This window comes from Capra hircus, chromosome 3 (assembly GCF_001704415.2).
Source record: "Capra hircus breed San Clemente chromosome 3, ASM170441v1, whole genome shotgun sequence".
Taxonomy (NCBI): Eukaryota; Metazoa; Chordata; class Mammalia; order Artiodactyla; family Bovidae; genus Capra; species Capra hircus.
This window is the reverse complement of record NC_030810.1, coordinates 91704045-91730877: the sequence shown is the minus strand read 5'-3', so window position 1 is coordinate 91730877 and position 26833 is coordinate 91704045. Positions and strand designations below refer to the sequence as shown.

The 26833-nt window shown below is 39.6% G+C and overlaps 1 protein-coding gene across 2 annotated transcripts in view; it reads left to right on the top strand.

The window, feature by feature from the left end:
* Positions 1–26833, top strand: part of TRIM33 (tripartite motif containing 33) — a 146458-nt gene that overhangs the window by 42189 nt on the left and 77436 nt on the right. For both annotated transcript variants that reach the window (XM_018045942.1, XM_005677991.3), the window contains exons 2-4: positions 22355–22473; positions 22892–23036; positions 23200–23332. In XM_018045942.1, coding sequence (XP_017901431.1) covers positions 22355–22473; positions 22892–23036; positions 23200–23332 — 397 coding nt within the window. The remainder of the gene's footprint in view (positions 1–22354; positions 22474–22891; positions 23037–23199; positions 23333–26833) is intronic.

The following is a 26833-nucleotide window of genomic DNA, read 5'->3' as shown; positions in this document are numbered from 1 at the left end:
ACATGCCCTAATGGATTTAAGTTATTCATTCCCTCTTGAAGACTTTTCAGCAAATCAGACCCCGTAATGTCAGGTAAAGTCCTGCTAAAAGTAGACAAAATTTGTCATTCCAGGTCCATTATCTCCGTAGTGAGATTTTGATGCCCAGTCAAGGATCGTTTTACTTTATCCCATCCTTCACTCATGTTAAATGGTACAGGTGTTATACAAAACTGAGAAGAATTCCAGTCACATTTCAACACACTTCGTGTAGAAAAAACAGCCAGTTGATCTCCAAGCCAGGAAACGGTGTGTTGAAGATTGAGCACGTCAGTAGCAAGTTGTGCATCCAGATCTTGCTGTTGTTGCCATAACAAATAAGAGTCTTTATGCCAGTCCCGAACAAAATCAGCTGTTTGAATTCCTTGGTGTAACGTGAGGCCTGCTATCGCCGCTGTTGCAGTTACTGATGCAACTGCTAGAATCGAAGCAATGACCACACCAAGCATACGTTGAGATCGGTGTAGCAAAGTCTGTACAGCGGTTAGTAGATGAGAAACAGCAAAAGAATCTGACCACGGCCGAGTCAGATTTATAGGTAACCATACTTCTGTCTGAGCCTTAACAATTACTAACAAGAAATTGGAGTTATAGGCTCGTCTTTCAGATTCTTCCCACCAAGACTGATTTACACGTTGAGTTAGGTTACAATAATCACATGACACAGACCCCACAGTATCATTCCAGGTCCAATTCCCATATAACAATGCAAAAGGATATTTTACACATGCCATTGCGGAATAAGATTTATTAACATATAAATAAACATGGAAAGGAACCGAAGAGTCGCCACTATCCAAAGTATAGTTTCCTGACCAGACAGTGAGATTACCAGAAACTGCCCAGAGTTTCCAAATATCCCCTTGAATGTGCAGATATCCTTGCAATTGTAATTGAGGAGGGACAAGTGCAAATTGCTGCCATTTAACTGTTTCATTACCTTTACCCATCAAAGTGCTATTTGCACAATGCCACCTAAGAGATTTATTTGACCATTTTTCTAAGAATTGCCCATGATCTGGACTCCAATCTACAATGATGGCCCCAGAATAATTCATGACCTTAAAGGGTCGATGACCTCGGCAATGTTCCCACTCCAAAGATTCTAGAGAAGGAGCAAAAAAGTTAACAGGACATAGCGACATGTGTTTTCCATTATGAATGTCTCGGTTCTGTCGTGTTAAATCCCCTGGTGGAAAGAAGCACAGTAAAAGTAGCAAAATGGTAATAATTATGCTTTACCCCCCATGTATTATAGGAATGATGAGGTTGTTCCTTGGTGGACAGACAAAAGGGGTGTCCTCCTATGCACAAAGGAATGCCTTCCACTGCAGTGGTCAAATTACTAATATTATATTGTTGGTTATGATGAGATAGTTGTTCTATTCCCCTGCAAGCTGGCGGGGGAAAGAAGGCAGTCTCATTAGTACATACCTGCACTTCTGGTTCCCCCCAGGAACTTACTACTGCTCTTACTACTGGAGGATTAGGTATATATGCCCAATATGTATGATTACTTGCCAATACACCGATTACCTGACATGTCAACCACCACCATCATGGCAAGCAAAAGATTGGTAGGATTCAGAGGTTGCCCCGCCTTCGCTAATGTCTTCTCTGCTTCCTGGGTCAACCTCTTCATTTGACCCCACGTGGGAGGTGTTGCTTCCCTTGTACGGAAGGTAAAGCTTCTCTGCATAGTAAGCTCTTCGAATTTTTGAACAAAGGGATCAGCCATTGTTGATTTTGATCAATCTTGCTGGGGTCCAAAACCTGTAATTATTAACAGAAATGAAAGCATACCCTTGTCCCAAATATATTAGTGATGCTGGGATCCAACCTTTCTCTTTATCTTTATACCAAATAGGTGTATTCAAGATCTTCTTATCCTCTTCTTTCACTTGAAAACGCAGCTCTGCTGCTGATAGATTTCCCTTGCTCCAAACATTCAAAAAATTTAGGGTAAGTAAGGTTTTATTCAGAATGTCTTTAGGTTTCATAAATCTCTCTTGTTCCCCCTTTTTATTTTTTCAAGATAATCATGCAAGGTACGATTAGCTCTTTCAATGATAGGTTGCCCTTGACTATTATAAGGAATACCAAAAGTATGAGTTATATGGTATTGAGATAAAAAGTGAGCTAATTTTGTGGATTGGTAGGCAGGTGCATTATCAGTTTTCAGTTCAATTGGTAATCCCATAACTGCAAAACAAGATAACAAATGAGTAATAACAGCGTCAGCCTTTTCAGAATGTAATGCAGTGGCCCGTTGAAAATGTGTGCAAGTATCTATAGTATGATGCACACATTTTTGTTGTCCGAAGGAAGAAATGTAAATTACATCCATTTGCCATATCTGATTTGCTTGTTGTCCTCTCACGTTGACACCTGGTGGGGTAAATGGCAAAGCAAAGGGTGCACATATGGAACAAGAACGAACAATATTTTGAGCTTGTTTTTGAGTAATAGCATGAGGTTTTTGTAACCCTTTGGAGTTGGTATGCTGTAAGAGATGTTCTTGTTTTGCTGCTTCTATAGGATAAAGTAAGGCATCAATTGTAGCATTTCCGGATGATAAGGGTCCAGGAAGGGCAGAATGTGCACGAATGTGAGTAAAGAAAATTAACTCTGAACGCTGCAAGAGCAATTGTTGTACTTGGTAAAACAATTTATCAATAGCTGTTTTAAGTGTCAGTGGAAGGGAGACATGGGGAAGCTGAGGCAAGAGAGAACAGCATATCGAGAATCTGAAACAGTGTTAATAGGAAGTTGGGGAAAATCTTGCAAAACTAAATAGATAGCCCACAATTCAGCGGGCTGTACAGAAGAAAATGAGTGGGGGAGAACCTTGGAACTTTCCAGGGTCCAATGTCCAGCAGTATTTTTATTTGCATCTGTAAAAATAGTGGGTCCCTTAACTGGAACATCTGAAATTGGGGAATGAGATATCATAGCATTAGTCCAGAGAAAATCAATCAATTTAGATCATGGATAATGATTAGAAAACGAACCAGGATATGAGGCAAGAGAAATTTGCCAGTTTTCATTAAATTGTCAACATCGAGATATTTGAGCAGTTGTTAACTGAGTAACAGTCTGGTGTGGTTCACATCCTGATAGTTTTAAAATACGATGGCGACCTTTTTGTATAAGGAAGGCTAATTTATCCATATATGTAGTCAATTTTTTGGAAAAACTGTTAGGTAAGAAAACCCATTCTATTAATCCTTTTTCTTGAGCAATTACACCAGATGGAGAATAAGGGGTATGAAATATTATAAACGAAATAGGTTGAGACGCATGTAAGTAAGTCAAAAAGCCGTCATTTAGTCGTTGCTCAACAAATTGAAGTTCCTATAAAGCCAATGGGGTTAAGTTCCGGGGGCTATCCAGAGCTGTATCTCCTTCTAAAGTAGGAAACAAATGTAATTGATAAGTAGGAATCCCAAGTACCGGGCGTAGCCAATTGATATCTCCCAATAACTTTTGAAAATCATTTAAGGTTTTGAGGTGGTCTCTCCTGAGTTGCAACTTTTGGGGCCTTATTCTATGTTGTTCCAATATTGTCCCTAAATATGAAATAGGAAAGTCCTTTTGAATTTTTTCTTGGGGCTATTTGCAAATTGTATAGTCTTAAAGCCTCCTGTACTTTTAAAAAGAATTCATCACGTTCAGCAATACTAGGAGCTGCTAATAGGAGATCATCCATATAATGATATAGAATATAATTGGGGTATTCTTGATGGAGGGATTGTAAAGAGCGAGCTACGAATTCTTGGCATAAGGTAGGACTATTCATTATTCCTTGTGGTAAGACTGTCCATTGATAACGCTTAACAGGCTGAGCATGATTAAGAACAGGAACTGTGAAAGCAAATTTATCTCTATCTTGCAATTGTAGGGGGATGGTAAAAAAACAGTCTTTAAGATCTAGCACCATTAAGGACCAATTCTGAGGAATAAGAACTGGAGAGGGGAGTCCCAATTGTAATGCTCCCATAGGTTCAATATATTTATTAACTTCTTGTAAATCGGTTAACATTCTCCATTTTCCAGATTTCTTTTTTATAACAAAAACAGGAGAATGCCAGGGGGAGGTAGAGGGCTCTATATGACCAAGTTGGAGTTGTTCTTGTACTAATTGTTCTAATGCCTCGAGCTTCATTTGTGGTAATGGCCACTGCTCAACCCATTTTGGAGTATTAGTTAACCATTTTAATGGAAGTGCTCGAGGAATTTGAGCAGTGGCTACTGGTTTTCTGATGGAATGGTTACAGAAGCCCCCAAAGGAGAGAGAAGATCTCTTCCCCATATATTAATAGGTATATTTATAATATAAAAGGTAACAAACACTGATCTTCCACTATGGAATTGACATTGCAAGGGATGGGTACTCTTCCAGACATCTGCAATGGAGCCCAATCCCGTCAGCATTAAAGGGCTTTTTTCTTTCTCCCAATCTTGGGGCCATTGTTGAGAAGAAATGACTGAAACATCCGCCCCTGTGTCTACTAGTCCCTCAAAGTTGTTTCCCTGTATAATCAAGGAGAGAACAGGGCAAGAATCTTTGATAAGCATTTCCCAAAATATATGTCGCCCAGTACTTCCAAATCCTCCTGTTCGTTCATTAGGAAGAGCCAAAAAGGCGTGATAAGGTAGGAGAAGTATTTGAGCAATACGTTCCCCAGCTAACAATGAAAGCGTGGTAGAAGTAGAGACCATAATTAAAATTTCCCCAACATAGTCAGAGTCCGTTACCCCAGGAATTATGGTTAAATCTCTCAAAGCCGCGCTGCTACGGCCTAATATCAAGCCAAAAGTGCCCTTAGGCAGTGGTCCAAATACATTTGTTTTTAATTTATAAATGCCTCCCCCTGGTGACAAAAGAACATTATCAGCTAGTGGCAAATCAGCAGCAGCGCTCCCTGAAGTAGCAGACCGTAAGACGGAAATCATCATCTGAGGTCCTTTTAACGGGGCATCGACTCCTAACGGTTGTTGGGAGGGAATAGGGTTGGGGCAGATGGGATGGGGAAGAGGGCAAGGAGGAGAAGTCCCTGTTATTGTTCCTGGGCCCCAAGGACTCAGGCCCGCAGGATAGTTTCCTGGTATCGGGTTGCCCATTTTGTCTGTTTTAGATCTGCATTCATTAGTCCAATGAAACCCCTTCCCGCACCAGGCAAAGTCCAGGAGGAGTCTTATTCATCCCAGCAAGAGATCTGTCTTTAGGAATTGCACCTTGATCAGCTTTTAATTTCCGACACTCTCTTTTCATATGACCAGGTTTTCCACAGTGGAAGCAGTTACCTCCCTTTTGTGGTGTCATAGCTTTGCCCAAGGCTGTAGCAAAGACATTAGCCTGATGCTCAGCTCCTCCTCCTCCTGAGCAGGCTCTGATATATTCAGCTATAGATGCACCCTGTCCCTTTCAAGGTCCCAGTATACGCTTGCATTCGGGATTTGCATTTTAAAATGCTAAAGTTTGTAATAATATCTCTGAAATCTCATCCCTCCCTACAGCCCGTTCCACAGCTACCCTCAGTCTTGCTAGAAAATCAGTATATGGCTCATTGGGGCCTTGCATTGTTTTAATAAAGGAGGGCTGGGCGTGGCCAGTAGGCACCACACGGCGCCATGCTCATAAAAAGACCTGGCGGACTTGTTGTAAGTCCTGATCAGAGTACTGAGCTGGTTCTCTTAAAGCCCGATAAGGGCCCTCTCCCATTAGCTTGTCCTCGAGAGGACCAGGGGGATTCTGTCCCTCATTAATCCGAGCCTGCTTTCTGGCTTCTTCTCACCTGCTACGAAGTTGCAACCATTGAGAACCCTCCAAGACAGCTTGGGCAATAGATTCCCAATCTAATGGAATGATCAATTTGCCTTTTCCCAATGATTCCAGCATAGCCAAAACAAAGGGAGATTGAGGACCGCACTGCGCTACTGCAGCTTTAAGATCTTTAAAAAATTTATATTCCAAAGGAGTGTATTGAACATTTATCACATTGTCATTTTGCTGTCTCTGGATGGGAAACAATTGTGGAGGATCAATAAACCCACCAGGGGGAGCTGGCAAGTCATCATCATGAAGCATAGATAAAGGAAAGGAGAACCGACTGTTCCCTGCCCACATCGGACCGATCAACCACAGTGGGGAAAAGAGAAGCACAAGGAGGAGCAGAGGGTGTAGATTTTTTCTCCTTCTTATGGGATTTCCACCATTCCCAAAATAGATGGGTCATTTCTTTCATCTCTTTGCCCTCCTCTGACGAAACTGAAGAAGCCTCCGAATCTGATTCTGAACTATCAGATGTTTCACCATTTACAGGAGGAGGCTCATTTGTATCCTTGCCTTCAGGCGATGCAGAAGCCCCACCAATGTCTGACACATCCTCATAAATTATTTCTCCCCTCCTTGAAGCATTCGATTTAGTTTCATTATCAGTAGAGAGCAAGGTCAAAGCCTGTGTTATAGCACTACACAAAGTCCATAACTTCAGAGGGATCACATTACCCTTCTGATGTTGCTTTCTCAATTCCTTTTGAATTATTTTCCATTCCTTCAAGTTTAACTGTAACTTAATTTTATATTGAAACCAATGACAATATTGCTCCACCAAGCGAAAGAGCTCACTCAATCGACGAGTCGAGGCTTTAACGCCTGTGGAGTGGAGAAGTCCTTGGACTAACTCCATGTATTGTGTCCATAATGATGATGAGGAATTCCCCATGATTTTCTGAAAGTTCCCTGCTAGGGTGAGGAATTCCCCGTGATTTTCCCGAAAGTTCCCCTGCTATGGATTTAAAATTCCCCCAGGGTTACTCACCCTTTCAGTTTCACTCGTGCCCCACATTGGGCGCCAGATGTTGCGAGCGAAATGACACAAAGACAAAACACGAGACACACAAGAGACAGACAATACACACTCCGGCCGGAGGAACAGAACTGCGCAAAACTAATTGCAGTTTATTGTTATAGAAGCCCCCTAGGCAGAATTCCAGACTGCGTGAATAAGCCTTTTCAGTACAGCGCAGGTGCATGCATACATGTTATCGTACCGCAAAGGGGAGTGAAATCCCTGTGTACTGCAGAGTCTGTCCAAAGCCCTCTTTTCCTTCTTATCACAAGAAGGGAATGCTCCCTCATTTGCAAGGGACCATTAAACTCAAGGCTGTGTCCAGACTCTTTGGCAGAACGCCTTGTTTGCAAGGACGCTCAGCCCGAGCAGAGAGACCCGTTTGCAGGCACATCTCTGCTACCCTATTAACCCTTCAAAATACTAACTGATCGTACAGTGAAACCTTGTACAAATACAAATGTAGACATAGCTTGATATGATTATTTCCTGTCCCCAGCACAGCCTGTATTTTCACGTAGGCACATTAAAAATCTTACTGGGATGAGGGCAGAAGTACAAGGTAGAGCAGAGTTGGGCTGGGAAACATCTGATAAGGAATGTGAGGTGACAGAATCCCTATGTCCCCAATGTTTTATGAGCCAGTTTATGTGAATCAGACTGAAAAAAAGATGCCAACTAATAGAGGTTCTTTCTTGGAATTTCTGAAACTTGACTCTGGTTTGTGTTATTGAATTTCAAGGCCCTTGCTTGTTTTATTAAGGAAAGATTTTACCTTATTTTAATTGACAAAATTTTAATCATATCTTAATTTTCCTTCATATTTTAATTAGAATAATTTTTAAAGTTTAATTATAATAGAACAGATAATTATATTTTAGTGTTTTATGTTTTTTAATCTCTCTCATTACTTTTAGCCCATGCATATTTAGATATCAGTGTTTTATTGATGCCTTTGCTAATTTTTTTTTTGCATCTCACTTCTAAATATTTTTCCATGTTCTCAGACATCTGATTGAACTGTATAAAGTTGACATACTTGGCAGGTCCTAACCAGTTTTATATGGTTCAGCCCAATGCTTTATTAATTCTTATAGCAATGAATAGTACTGTTTTATGTCTAGTAATTTGATTTGCTCTTATTGTAGAATAATAGCTTTATCAGGGTATAGATTCCCAGTTGACTTTATTTTCTCCAACAGCTTTGAAGATAATTATTCCTGTTATTGTTAGGCAGTTTTTTTTTTTTAAACTGATGAGATAAGCTCTAAGTCTGATTTTCTTCTATTACTAGTAGTTATTAAGTTTTTTGAGGGGTTTCCTAGTGGCTTAGTGGTTAGGATTGTGGGCTTTCACTGCTGTGGCCTGGGTTTAATCCCTGGTGGGAGAACTGAGATCCCACAAGCCACATGACATGGCCAAAAAAACACAAAATTTTTCTTCATGTTTGCTGATGTTTAGATGCAGAGGTATTTTTATCTTGCTTAAGAGTTGGATTGCAATCTGAGGGCTCATTTCTTTAGGTCTGAAATTTCCAGCCCTTATCTCTTTAGCATCTCTACTTCATTTCCTTAATGAACTTCTTTTTGACATACGCTGGAGTTTTCCTTTGTGTGTGTGTGTTTTTTTTTTCTTTTCAGATGTCCAGAATGTGTTTATTGGGACAGGTTCCTGGTCATCTTGATTCAGGGTGCTTTTAATGCTGCTTCTGTCAAAGGAACATTCTCCTTAAGTCTTGCTTTTCCTCTTGTAGGTTGACAGAGGATAGTAGAGCAGCCAGCTCACAAAACTATTTGTGCATGGCCAAAGAAGGTGGTGATTTTATAACATCTTGGGCATTTCACATCCATGAAAATTGGAGAATTTAGGGCTCCGCACCAGGCACTCCTTACGTTTCCTCTTCTTTTATGGAGAGGGATGAACGAGATCCTTTGTGAGAGGCTTGTTCTTGTGGGGAGGTTGTCACTGCCAGAAAGGCTCATTGAATTCTTTAGCTTGCTTCTTTTCTTTTGTATTCTGTCTCTCCTTATCTCTGTGTTGAATTCTATATAATTTCTTCATATCTGTCTTCTATCTTAATAGTTTTCTTAACAGTTACCACTTGCTTATTAATTAGTGTTTTAAGTTTATTCAGTTTCATTTTCTTGTTTATATCTACCCATTTTCATGGATTCCATTTGTCCTCTATCTCTGTGAACATTTTGTACATATCTGAAGTCTATCAGACTGTTTTGTTTTCTGTGGTTTTAGGTTTTTACTTCTTGGTTTATTGTGTTTGTCTACTCATTCCAACAGTATTGGGTTTCTTCATGTGCATTGTAGTTTTATTTATGAGCTAATCTTCAGTGGGAGTTCCACTTGTGCCTTGGGTTGGAAGGAGTTCTAGTGAGATGGTTTTGTGTTTATGAGTCCAGAAAAGTTTCTTTTGGTTGTTGTTGAATCAATACGTGAATTTACCTAGGAATCCCAGGAAAAGAAGTAGGTATTGGGCAAAAATAATGACTTCAACTTAGTGAACATTTTGCTTGGAGTTATGAGTTGATTAAAGAGGAGATTTTAAATAAGAACTTGAGCTTAGGATAGAGGACAGATGAGAAATGTTGACTTCACCCTTGGAGAAGAAGACTAGTGTGATGGACTGGGGTTCATTCTGGTTCATAATAGATTTACTTCTAATTTTCCATTCAGTGTTTCTGACATTGTGAAGAAACTGGTGCCAGGACATGAAGCTTCAGGGCTAGAGGTTGCATCACTACGTGATCTTCCCTTAAGTCATCCAGCATTACCTCCCAGTTTATTATAAACGGCCATAGCTCAGGAATAGTCAGAAAGAAGCTATGCATAGGGCAAGGTTTGTGGGAAGAGGTACGGAGTGTCCATGCTCGCCCGAGTGTCACTCTTCCTGAATCTCTACCAGTTCACCAACCCGGAAGCTACTAGTATACTAGGTAAGCTTCTTAGTTTCTTGACTTGGCCTGTGTGTGTACTGTGCAAATAGTACATACTTTGTTTACATATCTGTGCATCAAGCTTATTTAGTGTTGAGATTGCTTGGGGGTGACTCCAGGACTGGTGGGGGATTTTGTTTGTAGAGTGCTTAAAAGATTGCCCCATGGCTTTATTGAGGCAGTTCAGTTTCACCTTTTGACCTTTATCTTACTTCCTGTTCTCAGCAGTGGTAATGATAACCTCTGTGGCTCACTTATATCACTGCCTCACTACTTAGGCTTTGAGCGCTCTGCTTTGTTTCTGGGACTTCAGAATTTTGCGTTCTTGGGTGTAGACTTAGTTAGGTGTTTTGGGGTTCACACTTTAATTTGTTGTATGTTAGCTATTTCTGTATTTGAGTTGGGGGTCATGTGGTCTTTTCGCATCTGCTTAATGATCCGTCTTGAATGGAAGTCCATCAGTCAGTTTACTGAAACTAAATTCCACTTAACAACACTGTGGAGATAAACTGGTTTATAGACTTGTCTATTTTAGCCTTTAACCTCCTCCCATCCTCCACCCCAGTGATCACACATTTTAGTAAATTAACATTTAAAGGAAATTAGTGAGTACAAATGAGTCTCTCAGAACTTGAGCTTTGAAGTAATGAAATCAGTTCTAGGAACATTATGTGTATAACTGGTCACTAGCTTTGGCTTTGAAGTTTGGGTTTCAGTTTTGTGTAATACTGAAGACAACATGGCAACTGGTACTGAGTGATAGAGTCAGGAGCACACTTGTTTGATCACTAGTTACAGGGGCATACTTACAAACTCAAAAGATTCTCATTTCCAACAAAAACGTTTATATAATCTAAAAATTTATTTATAAATACAGAATACCAAAAAGATCCTAAAGAAACTTCAGCTCTTTCTGTTTTGGTGATAAGATACTTTGCTGGGTAGTCTGACAGGAATAAGTAGTCAGCATAGGAATGGGGTTTGTTGATGTCTGCCAACTTAAACGTTCCCTGTGTCTCTTTGGGAATTCTTTCATGCTTCAAATTCTGAATTTCAAGCTTCTCTGAAAATCTTTATGACAAAAGTCTTCCTCGAATGTATCCCCCTGCGCTTGTGTACTGTGGGCCGTGATTCTTCTGTAGGATTCAGCATCCTTTTGCTGTCTACATTTTTTGAAAAGATGAAAAGTCATAAACTGTGATGTCAGCTTGCTAGGTAGAAGTAGAAATTTTAAGAATCTGAGCTTATTGAATTCAGAAATCAAAAGCTAGTATGATTTGCATAAAATCATTCTTTTGCACAGATATAATGGATACTTGTATAATATTTAGTGTTTCTTGCTCAGAACAGTATGTCTTTTGAAAGAGACTCCTTTAGATGTCACAAATTTCTTAACTTTCTCAATATTTTAGATATATGACTATATATATATACTAATACATACAGATAGTTTTCTCTCTATAGGCTCCTGTTCTTTTTCTGTTTGTGAACTTTGCATCTGCTGTTCTTGGTTTGCACGCTGTTACTTTCTTTCCTAGTTTTTTATGGGGTCCCTAAGACCACACTCAGATTTGTGATTTGTCAGAAGGACTTAGAGTTAAGAAAAACCCTTATACTCATGATGCATGGTGTGAAATCCAGGAGGAAGCAGGTGCACACTTCCAAGTGTCTCCCTTCAGTAGCGTTAAACAGGGAGATGCTTTATTCTCCCAGTTAGTGTGTGATAGTATGCAGAAAGAGTGTTACCAACCAGGGAAGCTCACCTGAGCCTCTGTGTCTGTGGTTTTTATTGGGGAATCATACAGGTGTAGAGCCTCCACAGAGCTGATACCACCTGCTTGACCTCCAGTCAGATCCAGAGGTCAAACTGAATGCTGATGGCCTCAGGCAAACAAACTTTTTTTTTTTTTTTTTTTAGGGGGAGGCACTTTTATCAGGCATAGTTAATATTCCAAGAATTCAGAAGTCATCTCCCATATGCCCATCAAGGGCTGGTACTGAAGGCTTTCCTTAGAAATGTGCAGGGTTCAATGAACCCATACCAACCAAGTATACTCTTTCTTGCACATTAGTGAATGCAGTTGATTCTTCAAGATCGTGTGTAACTGTCACTTTCTCAGTGAAGACTTACCTTATTCACTGTAAGAAGTTCATTGCCCGTGTATTTTTGCTCCTTACTTATACTTTTCTCCTTTGTAGTTATGCTGTATGGTTCTTGAATGACTTTTAACTCATGCCATCTTCGATATAAAAATATTTATATTCATTTTTCCCTTTCTCCTGACCATACTGTTTCTTCCTTTGCTTTCACGAATTGTTTTATGCATTTCCGTTGAGGGGGATCTCTGTATGCATCTTGTAGTATAAACACAATATTTTGTTTCATATATATAATTGTAAAATTCTGTGTAGCAAAGTATATATGTTTGCTGAGAGACTGATATTCCTACTTTGATTCATTTTTTAACTTTTATTGTAGCATGGTTGCTCTACAATGTTGTGTTAGTTTCTCCTTTATAGCAAGATGAGTCAGCTGTACATATATACACATGTCCCATGCTTATTGCACTTTCTTCCCATTCACATTACTGCAGTGCTGATATTCCTTTTAGCATAACATTCCATTACAATTACTATGTAAGCTTCTATAATTTGTATATGTACAACTCCTTGCAGTCAAATGTTCTACCACTGAGCTATACTTCATGTATGCACAGCTCTTTGTTTATATCCTTGTCTTTATAAGTTGTGCGTGGTATAAACTGTAAAAATTAAATACTAGTCTTAAACCCATTTTAAAATATATACTGCAGTTTTATTTTAGTCACACATATGAAGTTAGTGTGTAGGAAATTTAAATGAAACAGTATGGTAAAAACAGAACCAAAAAATCTAAAGAGGAAGTATACCTAAAGCCTGAGAACTCAACATTCATTAGTGTTTCATCTTCAATTTTGATTGACACTTGATGGTTACAAATGTTGAAACAAACCTTGATATCATGGTGACTATTCTGAAGAGATTTCAGCACCAGCACTAAGATTTTGTACATTCAGTTGGTTTATAATGGACTTGTTAGCAATTTGCATACAGGCATGAAAGCCATCGTAATAATGTGGCTCCAAGGAACATAGTTTTGAGAAGGAAAATAACCTAAGCTTCTGTTTCCCATTTTAATTACTGAATCTCTAACAGTGACAAAAGTGTCACATAGGGCAGTAAATGTATACAATAATAAGTCAAATTTCTTGGAAATCACACGTTCAGCAACCTGGGATAATGCGGAATGTCAGGGAATATAACATGATTCAACACTGGTTATTTTTGTCATTCTACACAAACATCATTTTTCAATGACAGGACTTTCGTTTTTTAAGGTTTTGACCACGTGGGGCAGCTTGAGTGATCTCAGTTTTCCCACCAGGGATCAAACCTGTGCGCCCTGCTGTGGAAGCGTGGACTCTGAACCACTGGACTGCCAGGGAATTTGTGACATCATGTTAATGTTTGACCAAGGCACAAAACATTTAATTCATAAACCAGTTTTTTTTAAATTATTTTAATTGGAGGATAATTACTTTACAATATTGTGATGGTTTTTGGCATACATTGACATGAATCAGCCACAGGTGCACAAGTGTCCCCCATCCTGAACTCATCACCCACCTCCTTCCCCACCCCTAGTTTCTTTTTTAAGATCTAGCATTCTTACTGTAGGCTTCTATCTTACTTTGGACCACTTGTATGCAGTACTGTGTCTGCCTGTAGTCTGCTTAATTTAACAAAATCAAAATTGATTTCTAACCAGGTTTATGGGGGACATAAACATTTCTGTTATCAAAGTGTTTGCATAACCAAAAGTACAATAATAAAGATGAAGATGTCTCCTATTTCTTTTAGAAAATAGTACTTTATAAGCTTGCTGTATCTTTAATGTCTTTACTGTTGAATGACAATGAGTAGTTGATAGAAAAAAAAAACCAACTATATACTTGCGTTATGATAGTGCATCTATCACAGATTTAAAAATGAAATTTCTACAGAAATAGGAACTAATTTAACAAGGGAAAATATTTTCCTAATTCAGACTTCTTTGAAGTGGAAATGGCTGCAGACCTGCAGCATTTAAAAAACTGCTATCAAAGACCTCTGTCTTATGAATTTAGATTCAGGAACTTTAAAAGCCATTAAGATATTAAGAAGAGGTGGCAAGAATACACAGAAGAACTATACAAAAAAGGCCTTCACGACCAAGATAATCACGATGGTGTGATCACTGACCTAGAGCCAGACATCCTGGAATGTGAAGTCAAGTGGGCCTTAGGAAGCATCACTACGAACAAAGCTAGTAGAGGTGATGAAATTCCAGTTGAGCTATTTCAGATCCTGAAAGATGATGCTGTGAAAGTGCTGCACTCAGTATGCCAGCAAATTTGGAAAACTCAGCAGTGGCCATAGGACTGGAAAAGGTCAGTTTTCATTCCAATCCCAAAGAAAGGCAATGCCAAAGAATGCTCAAACTACCTCACAATTGCACTCATCCCACATGCTAGTAAAGTAATGCTCAAAATTCTTCAAGCCAGGCTTCAGCAATATGTGAACCGTGAACTTCCAGATATTCAAGCTGGTTTTAGAAAAAGCAGGGGAACCAGAGATCAAATTGCCAAAATAAGCTGGATCATCAAAAAAGCAAGAAAGTTCCAGAAAAACATCTATTTCTGCTTTATTGACTATGCCAAAGCCTTTGACTGTGTGGATCACAATAAACTGTGGAAAATTCTGAAAGAGATGGGAATCCCAGACCACCTGACCTGCCTTTTGAGAAATCTGTATTCAGGTCAGGAAGCAGCAGTTAGAACAGGACATGGAACAACAGACTGGTTCCAAATAGGAAAAGGAGTATGTCAAGGCTGTATATTGTCACCCTGCTTACTTAACTTCTCTGCAGAGTACATCATGAGAAAAGCTGGACTGGAAGAAGCACAAGCTGGAATCAAGATTGCCAGGAGAAATATCAATAACCTCAGATATGCAGATGATACCACCCTTATGGCAGAAAGTGAAAGTGAAGTCGCTCAGTCGTGTCCGACTCTGCGACCCAGTGGACTGTAGCCTACCAGGCTCCTCCATCCATGGGATTCTCCAGGCAAGAATAGGTTGCCATTTCCTTCTCTAGGGTATTAGGAAGGCTACAAAAAAAAGAAAGAAAGAACATTTCTTTTTTTGTCTTCAAAATGCTTTCCATGCAGTTAAGCACTTGCGTGGTTTAGCTGAATGCACCCTTGGGTCAAAGAGATGCTCTTGAATTAGAAGACTAGAAGGATTCATGCAACCCTCTTGAAAGTGAAGAGGAACTAAAAAGTCTCTTGATGAAAGTGAAAGAGGAGAGTGAAAAAGTTGTCTTAAAGCTCAACATTCAGAAAACTAAAATCATGGCATCTGGTCCCATCACTTCATGGCAGATAGATGGGCAAACAGTGGAAACAGTGTCAGACTTTATTTTGGGGGGCTCCAAAATCAGTGCAGATGGTGACTGCAGCCATGAAATTAAAAGACTCTTACTCCTTGGAAGGAAAGTTATGACCAATCTAGATAGCATATTGAAAAGCAGAGACATTACTTTGCCAACAAAGATCCGTCTAGTCAAGGCTGTGGTTTTTCCTGTGGTCATGTATGGATGTGAGAGTTGGACTGTGAAGAAAGCTGAGTGCCGAAGAATTGATGCTTTTGAACTGTGGTGTTGGAGAAGACTCCTGAGAGTCCCTTGGACTGCAAGGAGATCCAACCAGTCCATCCTAAAGGAGATCAGTCCTGGGTGTTCATTGGAAGGACTGATGCTAAAGCTGAAACTCCAGTATTGTGGCCACCTCATGCGAAGAGTTGACTCATTGGAAAAGACCCTGATGCTGGGAGGGATTGGGGGCAGGAGGAGAAGGGGATGACAGAGGATGAGATGGCTAGATGGCATCACCGATTCGATGGACATGAGTTTGAGTGAACCCTGGGAGTTGGTGATGGAGAGGGAGGCCTGTGAATCATGGGGTGATTCATGGGGTGAATCGTGCTGTGATTCATGGGGTTGCAAAGAGTCAGACGCGACTGAGCGAATGAACTGAACTGAGCTTAAAAAGCAGATGAAAGTGGATTATTTCTTAAACAAATTAGGAAAACTACTGATAATCAAAGATTTCAAAGCAACTGTGGCACATAACTCAAGCATAAATCAAGATGGAGAGCTCAGACTTTTTAATTTCCTAAAATTAAAAAAAAAGTTATTGTTACAACATACAGGATTTCTTCCCTTATTTTAATCTTAGGAATTTCAAAGAATAGGCAGTGGATTACATACACACATTTGAATCCCCACACAAACATGCAAACGTGGACAAACACAGTGGTTAGTAGAGTGTCTAGTTCCTTCTTCCTACCACCTAACCCTCACTACCACTGAGCTATACCTCTTACATGGACCACTCTTTGGACTGTTTATATCCTTGTCTTTGTATGGTGCTTCCTACTATTGTACATGGTATAAACTGTAAAATACTAGTCTTCAGCCCTTTCTTAAAAGTAAGGATTATGTCTATGTTTTTCAATTTTATGGCTGACATATAGTAGTCACTCTGTTGTGTTGACTGTGCTGCTGTTTTCTGTAACTAACTGTAACTTCCGTTTTACCTTGGCAGGTTTGTCTTCTGATAGATGCTAGAACACTGGCATGTTAAGTCTCAGAATATCTTTCTCCCCACATTATACATTAGGATGAATTCAGGTTGCTCTTAATCAACTCAGAATTTATAAGATGAAGATTGTGTATTTCTATTTCTGCTATAACAGAATTGCCATAAACTTGTGTTTAGAACAACATACATTTTGTTCTCTTAACTGTTCTTAAAGGCTAAAGTTTGCAGTCAGTTTTACTGGACCAGAGGCAAAGTGTCGGCTTGTCTTGATCCTTCTGGAGGCTCTGAGGAGAGAATCCATTTTCTTTTTTCAGCTTATTGTAGCCCCCCTATATTTCTTGGCTTGTGTCTGTATCTCCAAAGCACATTAATCTCTGCTTTTATTATCAGCTGCCTTCTCCTCTTTTTGTAGTCTAATCTTCCCTGCCTGCCTCTTGTTAGACCAGCTGTGATTATAAGACCTTTTAGAACTAACAGCCAAGAAAGATGTCCTTTCCATTATAGAGGACTGGAATGCAAAAGTAGAAAGTCAAGAAACACCTGAAGTAACAGGCAAATTTGGCCTTGGGGTACAGAATGAAGCAGGGCAAAGGTTAATAGAGTTTTGCCAAGAGAATGCATTGGTCATAGCAAACACCCTCTTCCAACACACAAGACAAGACTCTACACAGGGACATCACCAGATGGCCAACACCAAAATCAGATTGATTATATTTTTTACAGCCAAAGATGAAGAAGCTCTATACAGTCAGCAAAAACGAGACCAGGAGCTGACTGTGGCTCAGATCATGAGCTCCTTATTGCCAAATTCAGACTGAAATTGAAGAAAGTAGGGAAAACCACTACACCATTGAGGTATGACCTAAATCGAATCCCTTATGATTATACAGTGGAAGTGACAAATATATTCACGGGATTAAATTTGATAGAGAGCCTGATGAACTGTAGACGGAGGTTCGAGACATTGTATGGGAGATAGGGATCAAGACCATCCCCAAGAAAAAGAAATTCAAAAAAGCAAAATGGCTGTCTGAGGAGTTCTTACAAATAACTGTGAAAAGAAAAAAAGCGAAAAGCAAAGGAGGAAAGGAAAGCTATACCCATTTGAATGCAGAGTTCCCAAGAATAGCAAGGAGAGATAAGAAAGCCTTTTTCAGTGATCAATGCAAAGAAATAGAGGAAAACAATAGAGTGGAAAAGACTAGAGATCTCTTCAAGAATATTAGGGACAACAAGGGACCATTTCATGCAAAGATGGACTCAATAAAGCACAGATGCAGTATGGACCTAACAGAAGCAGAAGATATTAAGAAGAGGTGGCAAGAATATACAGAAAAACAGTATAAAAAAGATCTTCATGACCCAGATGATCATGATGGTGTGATCACTCACCTAGAGCCAGACACCCTAGAATGTGAAGTCAAGTGGGCCTTAGGAAGCATCACTATGAACAAAGCTAGTGGAGGTGAAGGAATTCCAGTTGAGCTATCTCAAATCCTAAAAGATACTGTGAAAGTGCTACAGTCCATATGCCAGCAAATTTGGAAAACTCAGCAGTGGCCACAAGACTGGAAAAGATCAGTTTTCATTCCAGTCCCAAAGAAAGGCAATGCCAAAGAATGCTCAAACCACCACACAATTGCACTCATCTCAATGCCCACAAAGTATTGCTCAAATTTCCTCAAACAGGCTTCAAAAATACATGAACTCTGAACTTCCAGATGTTCAAGCTGGTTTTAGAAAACACAGAGGAACCAGAGATCAAATTGCCAACATCCACTGTATCATCGAAAAAGGACGAGAGTTCCAGAAAAACATCTATTTCTGCTGTATTGACTATGCCAAAGCCTTTGACTGTGTGGATCACAATAAACTGTAGAAAATTCTGAAAGAGATGGGAATACCAGGCCACCTGACCTGCCTTTTGAGAAATCTGTATGCAGGTCAAGAAGCAACAGTTAGAACAGGACATGGAACAACAGACTGGTTCGAAATAGGAAAAGGAGTATGCCAAGGCTATATATTGTCACCCTGCTTATTTAAATTATATGCAGAGTACATCATGAGAAACGCTGGGCTGGATGAAGCACCAGCTGGAAACAAGATGGCCGGGAGGAATATCAATAACCTCAGATATGCAGATTATACCACCCTTATGGCAGAAAGTGAAGAGGAACTAAAGAGCCCCTTGATGAAAGTGAAAGAGGAGAGTGAAAAAGTTGGCTTAAAGCTAAACATTCAGAAAATGAAGATCATGGCATCCGGTCCCATCACTTCATGGCAGATGGGGAAAGAGTGGAAACAGTGGCTGACTTTATATTTTGGAGCTCGGGAATCACTGGAGATGGTGACTGCAGCCATGAAATTAAAGGACGCTTACTCCTTGGAGGGAAAGTTATGACCAACCTAGATAAGCATATTAAAAAGGACAGACACTACTTTGCCAGCAAAATTCTGTCTAGTCAAGGCTATGGTTTTTCCAGCAGTCCTGTATGGATCTGAGAGTTGGACTATAAAGAAAGCTGATTGTCAAAAAAATGATGCTTTTGAAATGTGGTGTTGGAGAAGACTCTTGAGAGTCTCTTAGACTGCAAGGAGAGCCAAGCAGTCCATCTTGAGTTCAGTTCGGTTCAATCACTCATTCATGTCCAACTCTTTTCAACCCCATGAATTACAGCACTCCAGGCCTCCCTGTACATCACCAACTCCTGGAGTTCCCCTAAACTCATGTCCATCTAGTCGGTGATGCCATCCGGCCATCTCATCCTCTGACATCCCCTTCTTCTGCCCCCAGTCCCTCCCAGCATCAGGGTCTTTTCCAATGAGTCAGCTCTTCGCATGAGGTGGCCAAAGTATTGGAGTTTCAGCTTTAGTCCTTCCAATGAACACCCAGGACTGATCTCCTTTAGGACGGACTGGTTGGATCTCCTTGCAGTCCAGGGGACTCTCAGGAGTCTTCTCCAACACCACAGTTCAAAAGCATCAATTCTTCGGCGCTCAGCCTTCTTCACAGTCCAACTCTCACGTCCATACATGGCCACTGGAAAAGCTATAGCCTTGACTAGTCGGATCTTTGTTGGCAAAGTAATATCTCTGTTTTTCAATATGCTATCTAGATTGGTCATAACTTTCCTTCCAGGGAGTAAGAGTCTTCTAATTTCATGGCTGCAGTCACCATCTGCACTGATTTTGGAGCCCCCCCAAAATAAAGTCTGACACTGTTATCACTGTTTCCCCATCTAGTTCCCATGAAGTGATGGGACCAGATGCCATGATCTTCATTTTCTGAATGTTGAGCATTAAGCCAACTTTTTCACTCTCCTCTTTCACTTTCATCAAGAGGCTCTTTAGTTCTTCGATTCTACCATAAGGGTGGTGTCATCTGCATATCTGAGGTTATTGATATTTCTCCCGGCAATCTTGATTCCAGCTTGTGCTTCTTCCAGTCCAGCGTTTCTCATGATGTACTCTGCATAGAAGTTATAAGCAGGGTGACAATATACAGCCTTGACATACTCCTTATCCTATTTGGTACCAGTCTGTTGTTCCATGTCCAGTTGTAACTGTTCCTTCTGACCTTCATATAGGTTTCTCAAGAGGCAGGTCAGGTGGTCTGGTATTCCCATCTCTTTCAGAATTTTCCACAGTTTATTGTGATCCACACAGTCAAAGGCTTTGGCATAGTCAATAAAGCAGAAATGGATGTTTTTCTGGAACCCTCTTCTTTTTTCGATGATCCAGCAGATGTTGGCAATTGATCTCTGGTTCCTGTGGTTTTTCTATAACCAGCTTGAACATCAGTAAGTTCATGGTTCACATATTGCTGAAGCCTGGTTTGGAGAATTTTGAGCATTACTTTACTAGCATGTGAGATGAGTGCAATTGTGTGGTAGTTTGAGCATTCTTTGGCATTGCCTTTCTTTGGGATTGGAATGAAAACTGACCTTTTCCAGTCCTATGGCCACTGCTGAATTTTCCAAATTTGCTGGCATATTGAGTGCAGCACTTTCACAGTGTCATCTTCTTTTCAGATTTGAAACAGCTCACCTGGAATGCCATCACCTCCAGTATGCTTTGTTCATAGTGATACTTTGTAAGGCCCACTTGACTTCTCATTCCAGGATGTATGGCTCCTGGTGAGTGATCACACCATTGTGATTGTCTTGGTCGTGAAGGTCTTTTTTGTATAGTTCTTCTGTGTATTTTTGCCACTTCTTCTTAATATCTTATGCTTCTGTTAGGTCCATACCATTTCTGTTCTTTATTGAGCCCATCTTTGCATGAAATATTCCCTTGTTATCTCCAATTTTCTTGTAGACATCTCTAGTCTTTCCCATTCTGTTCTTTTCCTCTATTTCTTTGCATTGATCACTGAGGAACGCTTTCTTACCTCTCCTTGCTAGTCTTTGGAACTCTGCATTCAGATGCTTATATCTTTCCTTTTCTTCTTTGTTTTTAACTTCTTTTCTTTTCACAGGTATTTGTAAGGCCTCCCCAGAGAGCCATCTTGCTTTTTTGCATTTCTTTTCCATGGGGATGGTCTTGATCCCTGTCTCCCTGTACAATGTCAGGAACCTCTGTCCATAGTTCATCAGGTACTCTATCTATCAGATCTAGTCCCTTAAATCTATTTCTCACTTCCACTGTATAATCATAAAGGATTTGATTTAGGTCATACCTTAATGGTCTAGTGGTTTTCCCTACTTTGTTCAATTTAAGTCTGAATTTGGCAATATCGAGTTCATGATCTGAGCCACAGTCAGCTCCCCGTCTTGTTTTTGCTGACAGTGGAGCTTCGTCATCTTTGGCTGCAAAGAATATAATCAATCTGATTTCCATGTTGACCATTTGGTGATGTCCATGTGTAGAGTCTTGTCTTGTGTTGTTTGAAGAGGGTGTTTGCTATGACCAGTGTGTTCTCTTGGCAAAACTCTGTTAGCTCTTGCCCTGCTTCATTCTGCATTCCAAGGCCAAATTTGCCTGTTACTTCAAGTGTTTCTTGACTTCCTACTTTTGCATTCCAGTCCCCTATAATGAAAAGGACATCTTTTTTGGGTGTTAGTTCCAAAAGGTCTTGTAGGTCTTCATAGAACCATTCAACTTCAGCTTCTTCAGCATTACTGTACAGTCCATCTTAAAGGAGATCAATCTTGAATCTTCATTGGAAGGACTGATGTTGAAGCTGAAACTCCAATACTTTGGCCACCTGATGCGAAGAGCTGACTCACTGGAGAAGACCATGATGCTGGGAAAGACTGAAGGCAGGAGAAGGGGCAACGGAGGTTGAGATGGTTGGATGACATCACCGACTCAATGGACATGAGTTGGGTAAACGCCAGGAGTTGGTGATGGACAGGGAGGCCTGTCCTGGTGTGGTCCAAAGGGTTGCAAAGAGTCAGACATGACTGAATGATTGAACTGAACTGATGACATTTTAGGGCCTATCAGATAATCCAGGACAGTGTTACCATCGCAGGAGCTTTAATTTTATCACACTTGCAAAATCTCCTTTGCCTCATAGAGGTATACAGTTTTCCAATGGTTACGATCTGGTTATCTTTGGGTGCCATTATTATCAACCACATATTTTAATGAAGAAGCAGCTTTAAGTTTTTTTATTTGCATATTAATGCTTATTTTATCTTCCCAAATGGATGTTATTTTCCCCCTATGAAATAACTCAGTGAAATAACATTTTACTCAGCTCTTAACGCTTATTTCTTTCTTCTTATCTATGACATATGAATGATTAGTTCCCGTATAGGCATCGTGTATAATTTCCTTATTTTTTCCTGAAAATATTTCTTAATGTTATTGTTTTGTGTTGTAGTTGGTGTAATACGGTGCCCAGTATGCCGCCAAGAATGCAGACAGATAGACCTCGTGGATAATTATTTTGTGAAAGATACATCTGAAACTCCTAGCAGTTCTGATGAGAAATCAGAACAGGTATGCTTCTCAATTTTTCTTTATATTACTTTCTTCATATCAGAACGTAAGTTGTAAGAAAACATGCTTAAATTGTTACATAATTTTGGGTAGTTATGCCCTAGTTTCATCTTTCAATTTGAAAGTGAAGAGTATCTTTATTCTACACCCTCAGACCTGGCTAAAAGAGATTAAAAGGTATCACTTAAAAATTCAAAGCTTGTGTCAATTTTGTGTTCTGAGACTTAGATTTTTCCCACCTGAATGTTTGATCTGGAAGGGAAGGATTTTGTTGATGAGAAATGGATAGCAGGATGATTTTATTCTAGGTACAGTGAATTGGTATATTTGAGAGTAAGGTGAAAGGGTTTTACTTGTTCATTTTGTGGATCCATATTTTGTAAATTTAATGTAGGTTAGCATTTCTTTCCTCCTCTAGGTATGTACTAGTTGTGAAGACAATGCAAGTGCAGTTGGCTTTTGTGTTGAGTGTGGAGAATGGCTGTGTAAGACGTGCATTGAAGCACATCAAAGAGTAAAATTCACGAAAGATCACTTGATCAGGAAGAAAGAAGATGTCTCAGGTAAGAGAGAAGCTGTTTTAATGATTACTATTGATCTCTGTCTTTTGCCCCTGTAGCATTTGTGCTTAACTTTACAAGCTTTTGATACCAATAACAGTAAGAATTTATAAAGTTAGACGAAGACTTTATTTAGTTTTACAATATATGTTTTATTTTACTGCAGAGTCTGTTGGAGCATCTGGTCAGCGCCCTGTTTTCTGCCCTGTTCACAAACAAGAACAGTTGAAGCTTTTCTGTGAAACGTGTGATAGACTGACATGTAGAGACTGTCAGCTATTGGAACACAAAGAACATAGGTACAGAAGTCGTTATTGCTTATCAAGAAATATTATTAAAAGTGCCTATGAAATTATTTTTCCTAAAACAGATATTTTTTGTATGTTTTATGTCTTAGAGCAAGATACATTTCTTGGTAAAATATTTAATGGTTTCTATATTCATATCTATAATAACAGCAGTCGCTCAGAGGTTAAAGCGTCTGCCTGCAATGTTGGGAGATCTAATTGTCTTATGGACATTTGTTGAAAATGTATTAGTTAGTACATGGATTTGGGTTGCAGTAATAGAGTTACATTATTTCTTTATATACAATCCCTCTGGTTCAAACTCACTTTTTTTTTCCCAAGTGTTCTGTGGTATTTATCACAGGGTTATGGGCTTTGGGCTGTCATGTTAAAAGGTAATATTTTCATGCGTATCACTGATAGCCATTTTAGCATCAAAGCATGGAAATATACTGATTTCATGTCAGATTTAGTTTGTAGAAAAAATGGGTATTTATAAACATCTAAGTAGCATAGTTACTAATTCATTAAAATATAGCTTTGTATTTCAACCCTCTGTTACCCTCAGAATGCAGTAATGTTCACTTATCACCAGCCTGTCACATCAGAACTGTTCTGGAAAGTACTGAAATTTCTAGTTAGTTGTTAAGTTCAATTAACCACACTTAAATGTTTAACTCTAGGATGTTTTAGAGCTTTTAATTTGTTAGAGCCATTGGAATTTTTAAAGTTCTCTTTAAAGAGCGGCTACATGAATCTTATTCGCTAACAAGTATTGCATCCATAGTTTGTGCTGGGCACTTTTCTGAAGGCCACATGTTTGTTTAATTCATACCAACCGCCCATGAAGTGTTCGTACTGATATCTCAGCTGTTTCAAAGTGAGCAAGTCTACTCACAGAAAGCTTTAATAATGTATACAGCATGCCCCCATAAGTGGTAGTGCTAGGACTTGAACATAGTCAGTTCGCCTCCAGATCTGTTTCAGCTCATTTGGTCATTTTCTCCCATGTGATATTCAGAACATAAAATACAGTATGTGGAATCTTTCAAACTTGATCTTATAAAGGTAATGTTCTGTTTTCTTTTTCAAGACACCTTTCACTGTTCTACAGCCCATTTGGGTAGAAATACTACTTTAAACTTTGTTACATATCCTTTGTTACGAAATGTTTCATCTTACCTACAAATTGGCTATTGTTTTATTGGAGGTGACTAATTTTGTAGATGCCTTCACTTTGGGTCCAGATCTTATCCTTGTCTTGTAATAAATCTCAGTAAGACATTAAATTACTTTCTCATAGCTGCTGTCAGGTTTTTGAGCTTTTAGACTTCTTGTGGCTTTTTAAATTGATGGTGTAAAGCAAAAATAATAGGAACACAGCATTGTTTTTCCTGTGAAAGAATAGCTTCATCCACACCTCAAAGTTTAACTATAATTCATCCTTCCTTTTCCGTCACCACTTTCCTTTACTACTTGTATCTAAGTCCTACTTACCTCTTGAATGTTCCTACCTTCTCTTCAGTTCTTTCACACTTCAGATTTCCTGGGTAAACTGTGGCAGAACCAGTGGCATTGGACTTGAAAGCCTCGGCTCCTGTCGCAGCACATTTTCAGCCAGTGTCCTTGCTTTGAGGCTTACCTCGTCAAATTCGCTCTGTCTGCACTGCTGCCAGTACCGTTTGGCTGACATGTTGTGCCTCACTTAAAAACACCCTTCTGTGATACCGCACAGAAGTGTTCAGGATATAGCATTCATTAGCGAGTCTTACCAGACTGTTTCCTTATCATCTGCACGAAGTTAGGAAACAGTCCTCAAGACTACCTCTCTTGTCATACCAACTTCAGGATTCAGTAAAAAAACCATATGTAGGGGATAACAGCATGCAGGCCAGCTCATTGATGTGATTCATTATTACATTCTTCAGTTAAAGTGGTACCCTTCTAAACAGCTTGCTTTCCGTACACTTTGGAACCACCATCCATAAACCACGCGGCTCTTTGTTAGCTAATAGCTGGTTTTAGAGTACCACCTATGTGATCATAGCATTCAGCAGTTCCTTTGGTAGTTCCAAAGTCATGTTAAGCGGGATGGAGAGTATAGTGACTCAGACAATAAATAATCTGCCTACAATGCAGGAGACCCTGGTGCAATCCCTGGGTCAGGAAGCTCCCCTGGAGAAAGAAATGGCAATCCACTCCAATATTACTGCCTGGAGAATCCCATGGACAGAGGAGCCTGGCAGGCGACAGTTCCATGGGGTCTCAAAAGAGCTGGACACAACTGAGTGACTGACACTTTCACTTTCACCTGCTCATAAATACGATAAATATTTCTTTGCATCCTCTTGGTTGCATGTTCCTGCACAAACCATCTCTGTTTTGTGGAATACTTCTGGACTCTGCCTTCCTTATTTGTTTTCTCCTGTCACCGAAGACATAAGGGGTATTTCAGGTTTCATGGTTATGTTGTGCCCTTCAGTCACGGTGTCAACCTCAGTGCTCAGTGGCAAACTAGTAATTCTCTCTTAAGCATATGTTTTACCATGGCATCCAGAAACTTTCTGGTCCAAAATCCTGGATCTCTGCTGAGTGGCCCTCAGAGGTCTTTACCGTAAGTTTAAATCTGTGTATATGTTGCTAACACTTCCAAAATCATGTCTAGTTGTGGATCACAGGGTCCATAAGCATCAAGAGAAAGACTACTTTTTGCTGTTCAGACGTAGTTCAGGCCCTCATTCAAATATGATTTTCTTTTGGGTGGTTGTATTGGTAAGATTCCCAGATGAGGAGTATATGTTCTTTAGAAATCAAATACACCAACCACATATTGGCACTGCTTGTTTAGTTCTAGGGATGTAGGTGGCAGAAGCTGTTTGTTTATTTTCTCATCTGTGGAGTGATAAAGCTGGCTCCTGCCTAGGTTATTCCTAAGAACTTTCCCAGTTAGGGCAGGTCCCTGGAGCTTTGCTGTGCTTGGTAACAGTCTCTTTTGTTCATGTATGTCCCCGTTGCATTTAAGTCAGTCTTACCTTTATCTTTAGTTTCTGATAGTACCATGAGATCAACATAATATTATACTCAGGACCTGCATTATATCTAAATCTCTTCTAAACAAATTATACCAGTAAGCTGGTGAACTGAAATAACCCTGTGGTTAGTATAGTAAACATAAATTAGGGTCTTTCCACATGAAAAGCTGCATTTGGCTTTTCTTCAGAGTTAGAGGGAAAATTTTTTTTTCATGTTCAGTCCCTGAATGCCATTTATTAAGTCTGCTGTATATATATTTTTTATTGTTCAAACCATATCCAGGACTGCTGATGCTGTGGTGGCATTATTGAGTTCAAGCTTTGAATAGTCTACTGTTAACTGGATGAACCATTTACTTTTTTCACAGGGTACACATGGTTATTGTATAAAGAGTTCATTGGTACAAATGAGAGCATAGCAGCTTCTCACTTGTCATTAAAGTCATAAATTCTTTTTATTCATTAGGTATCCTGTACTGTC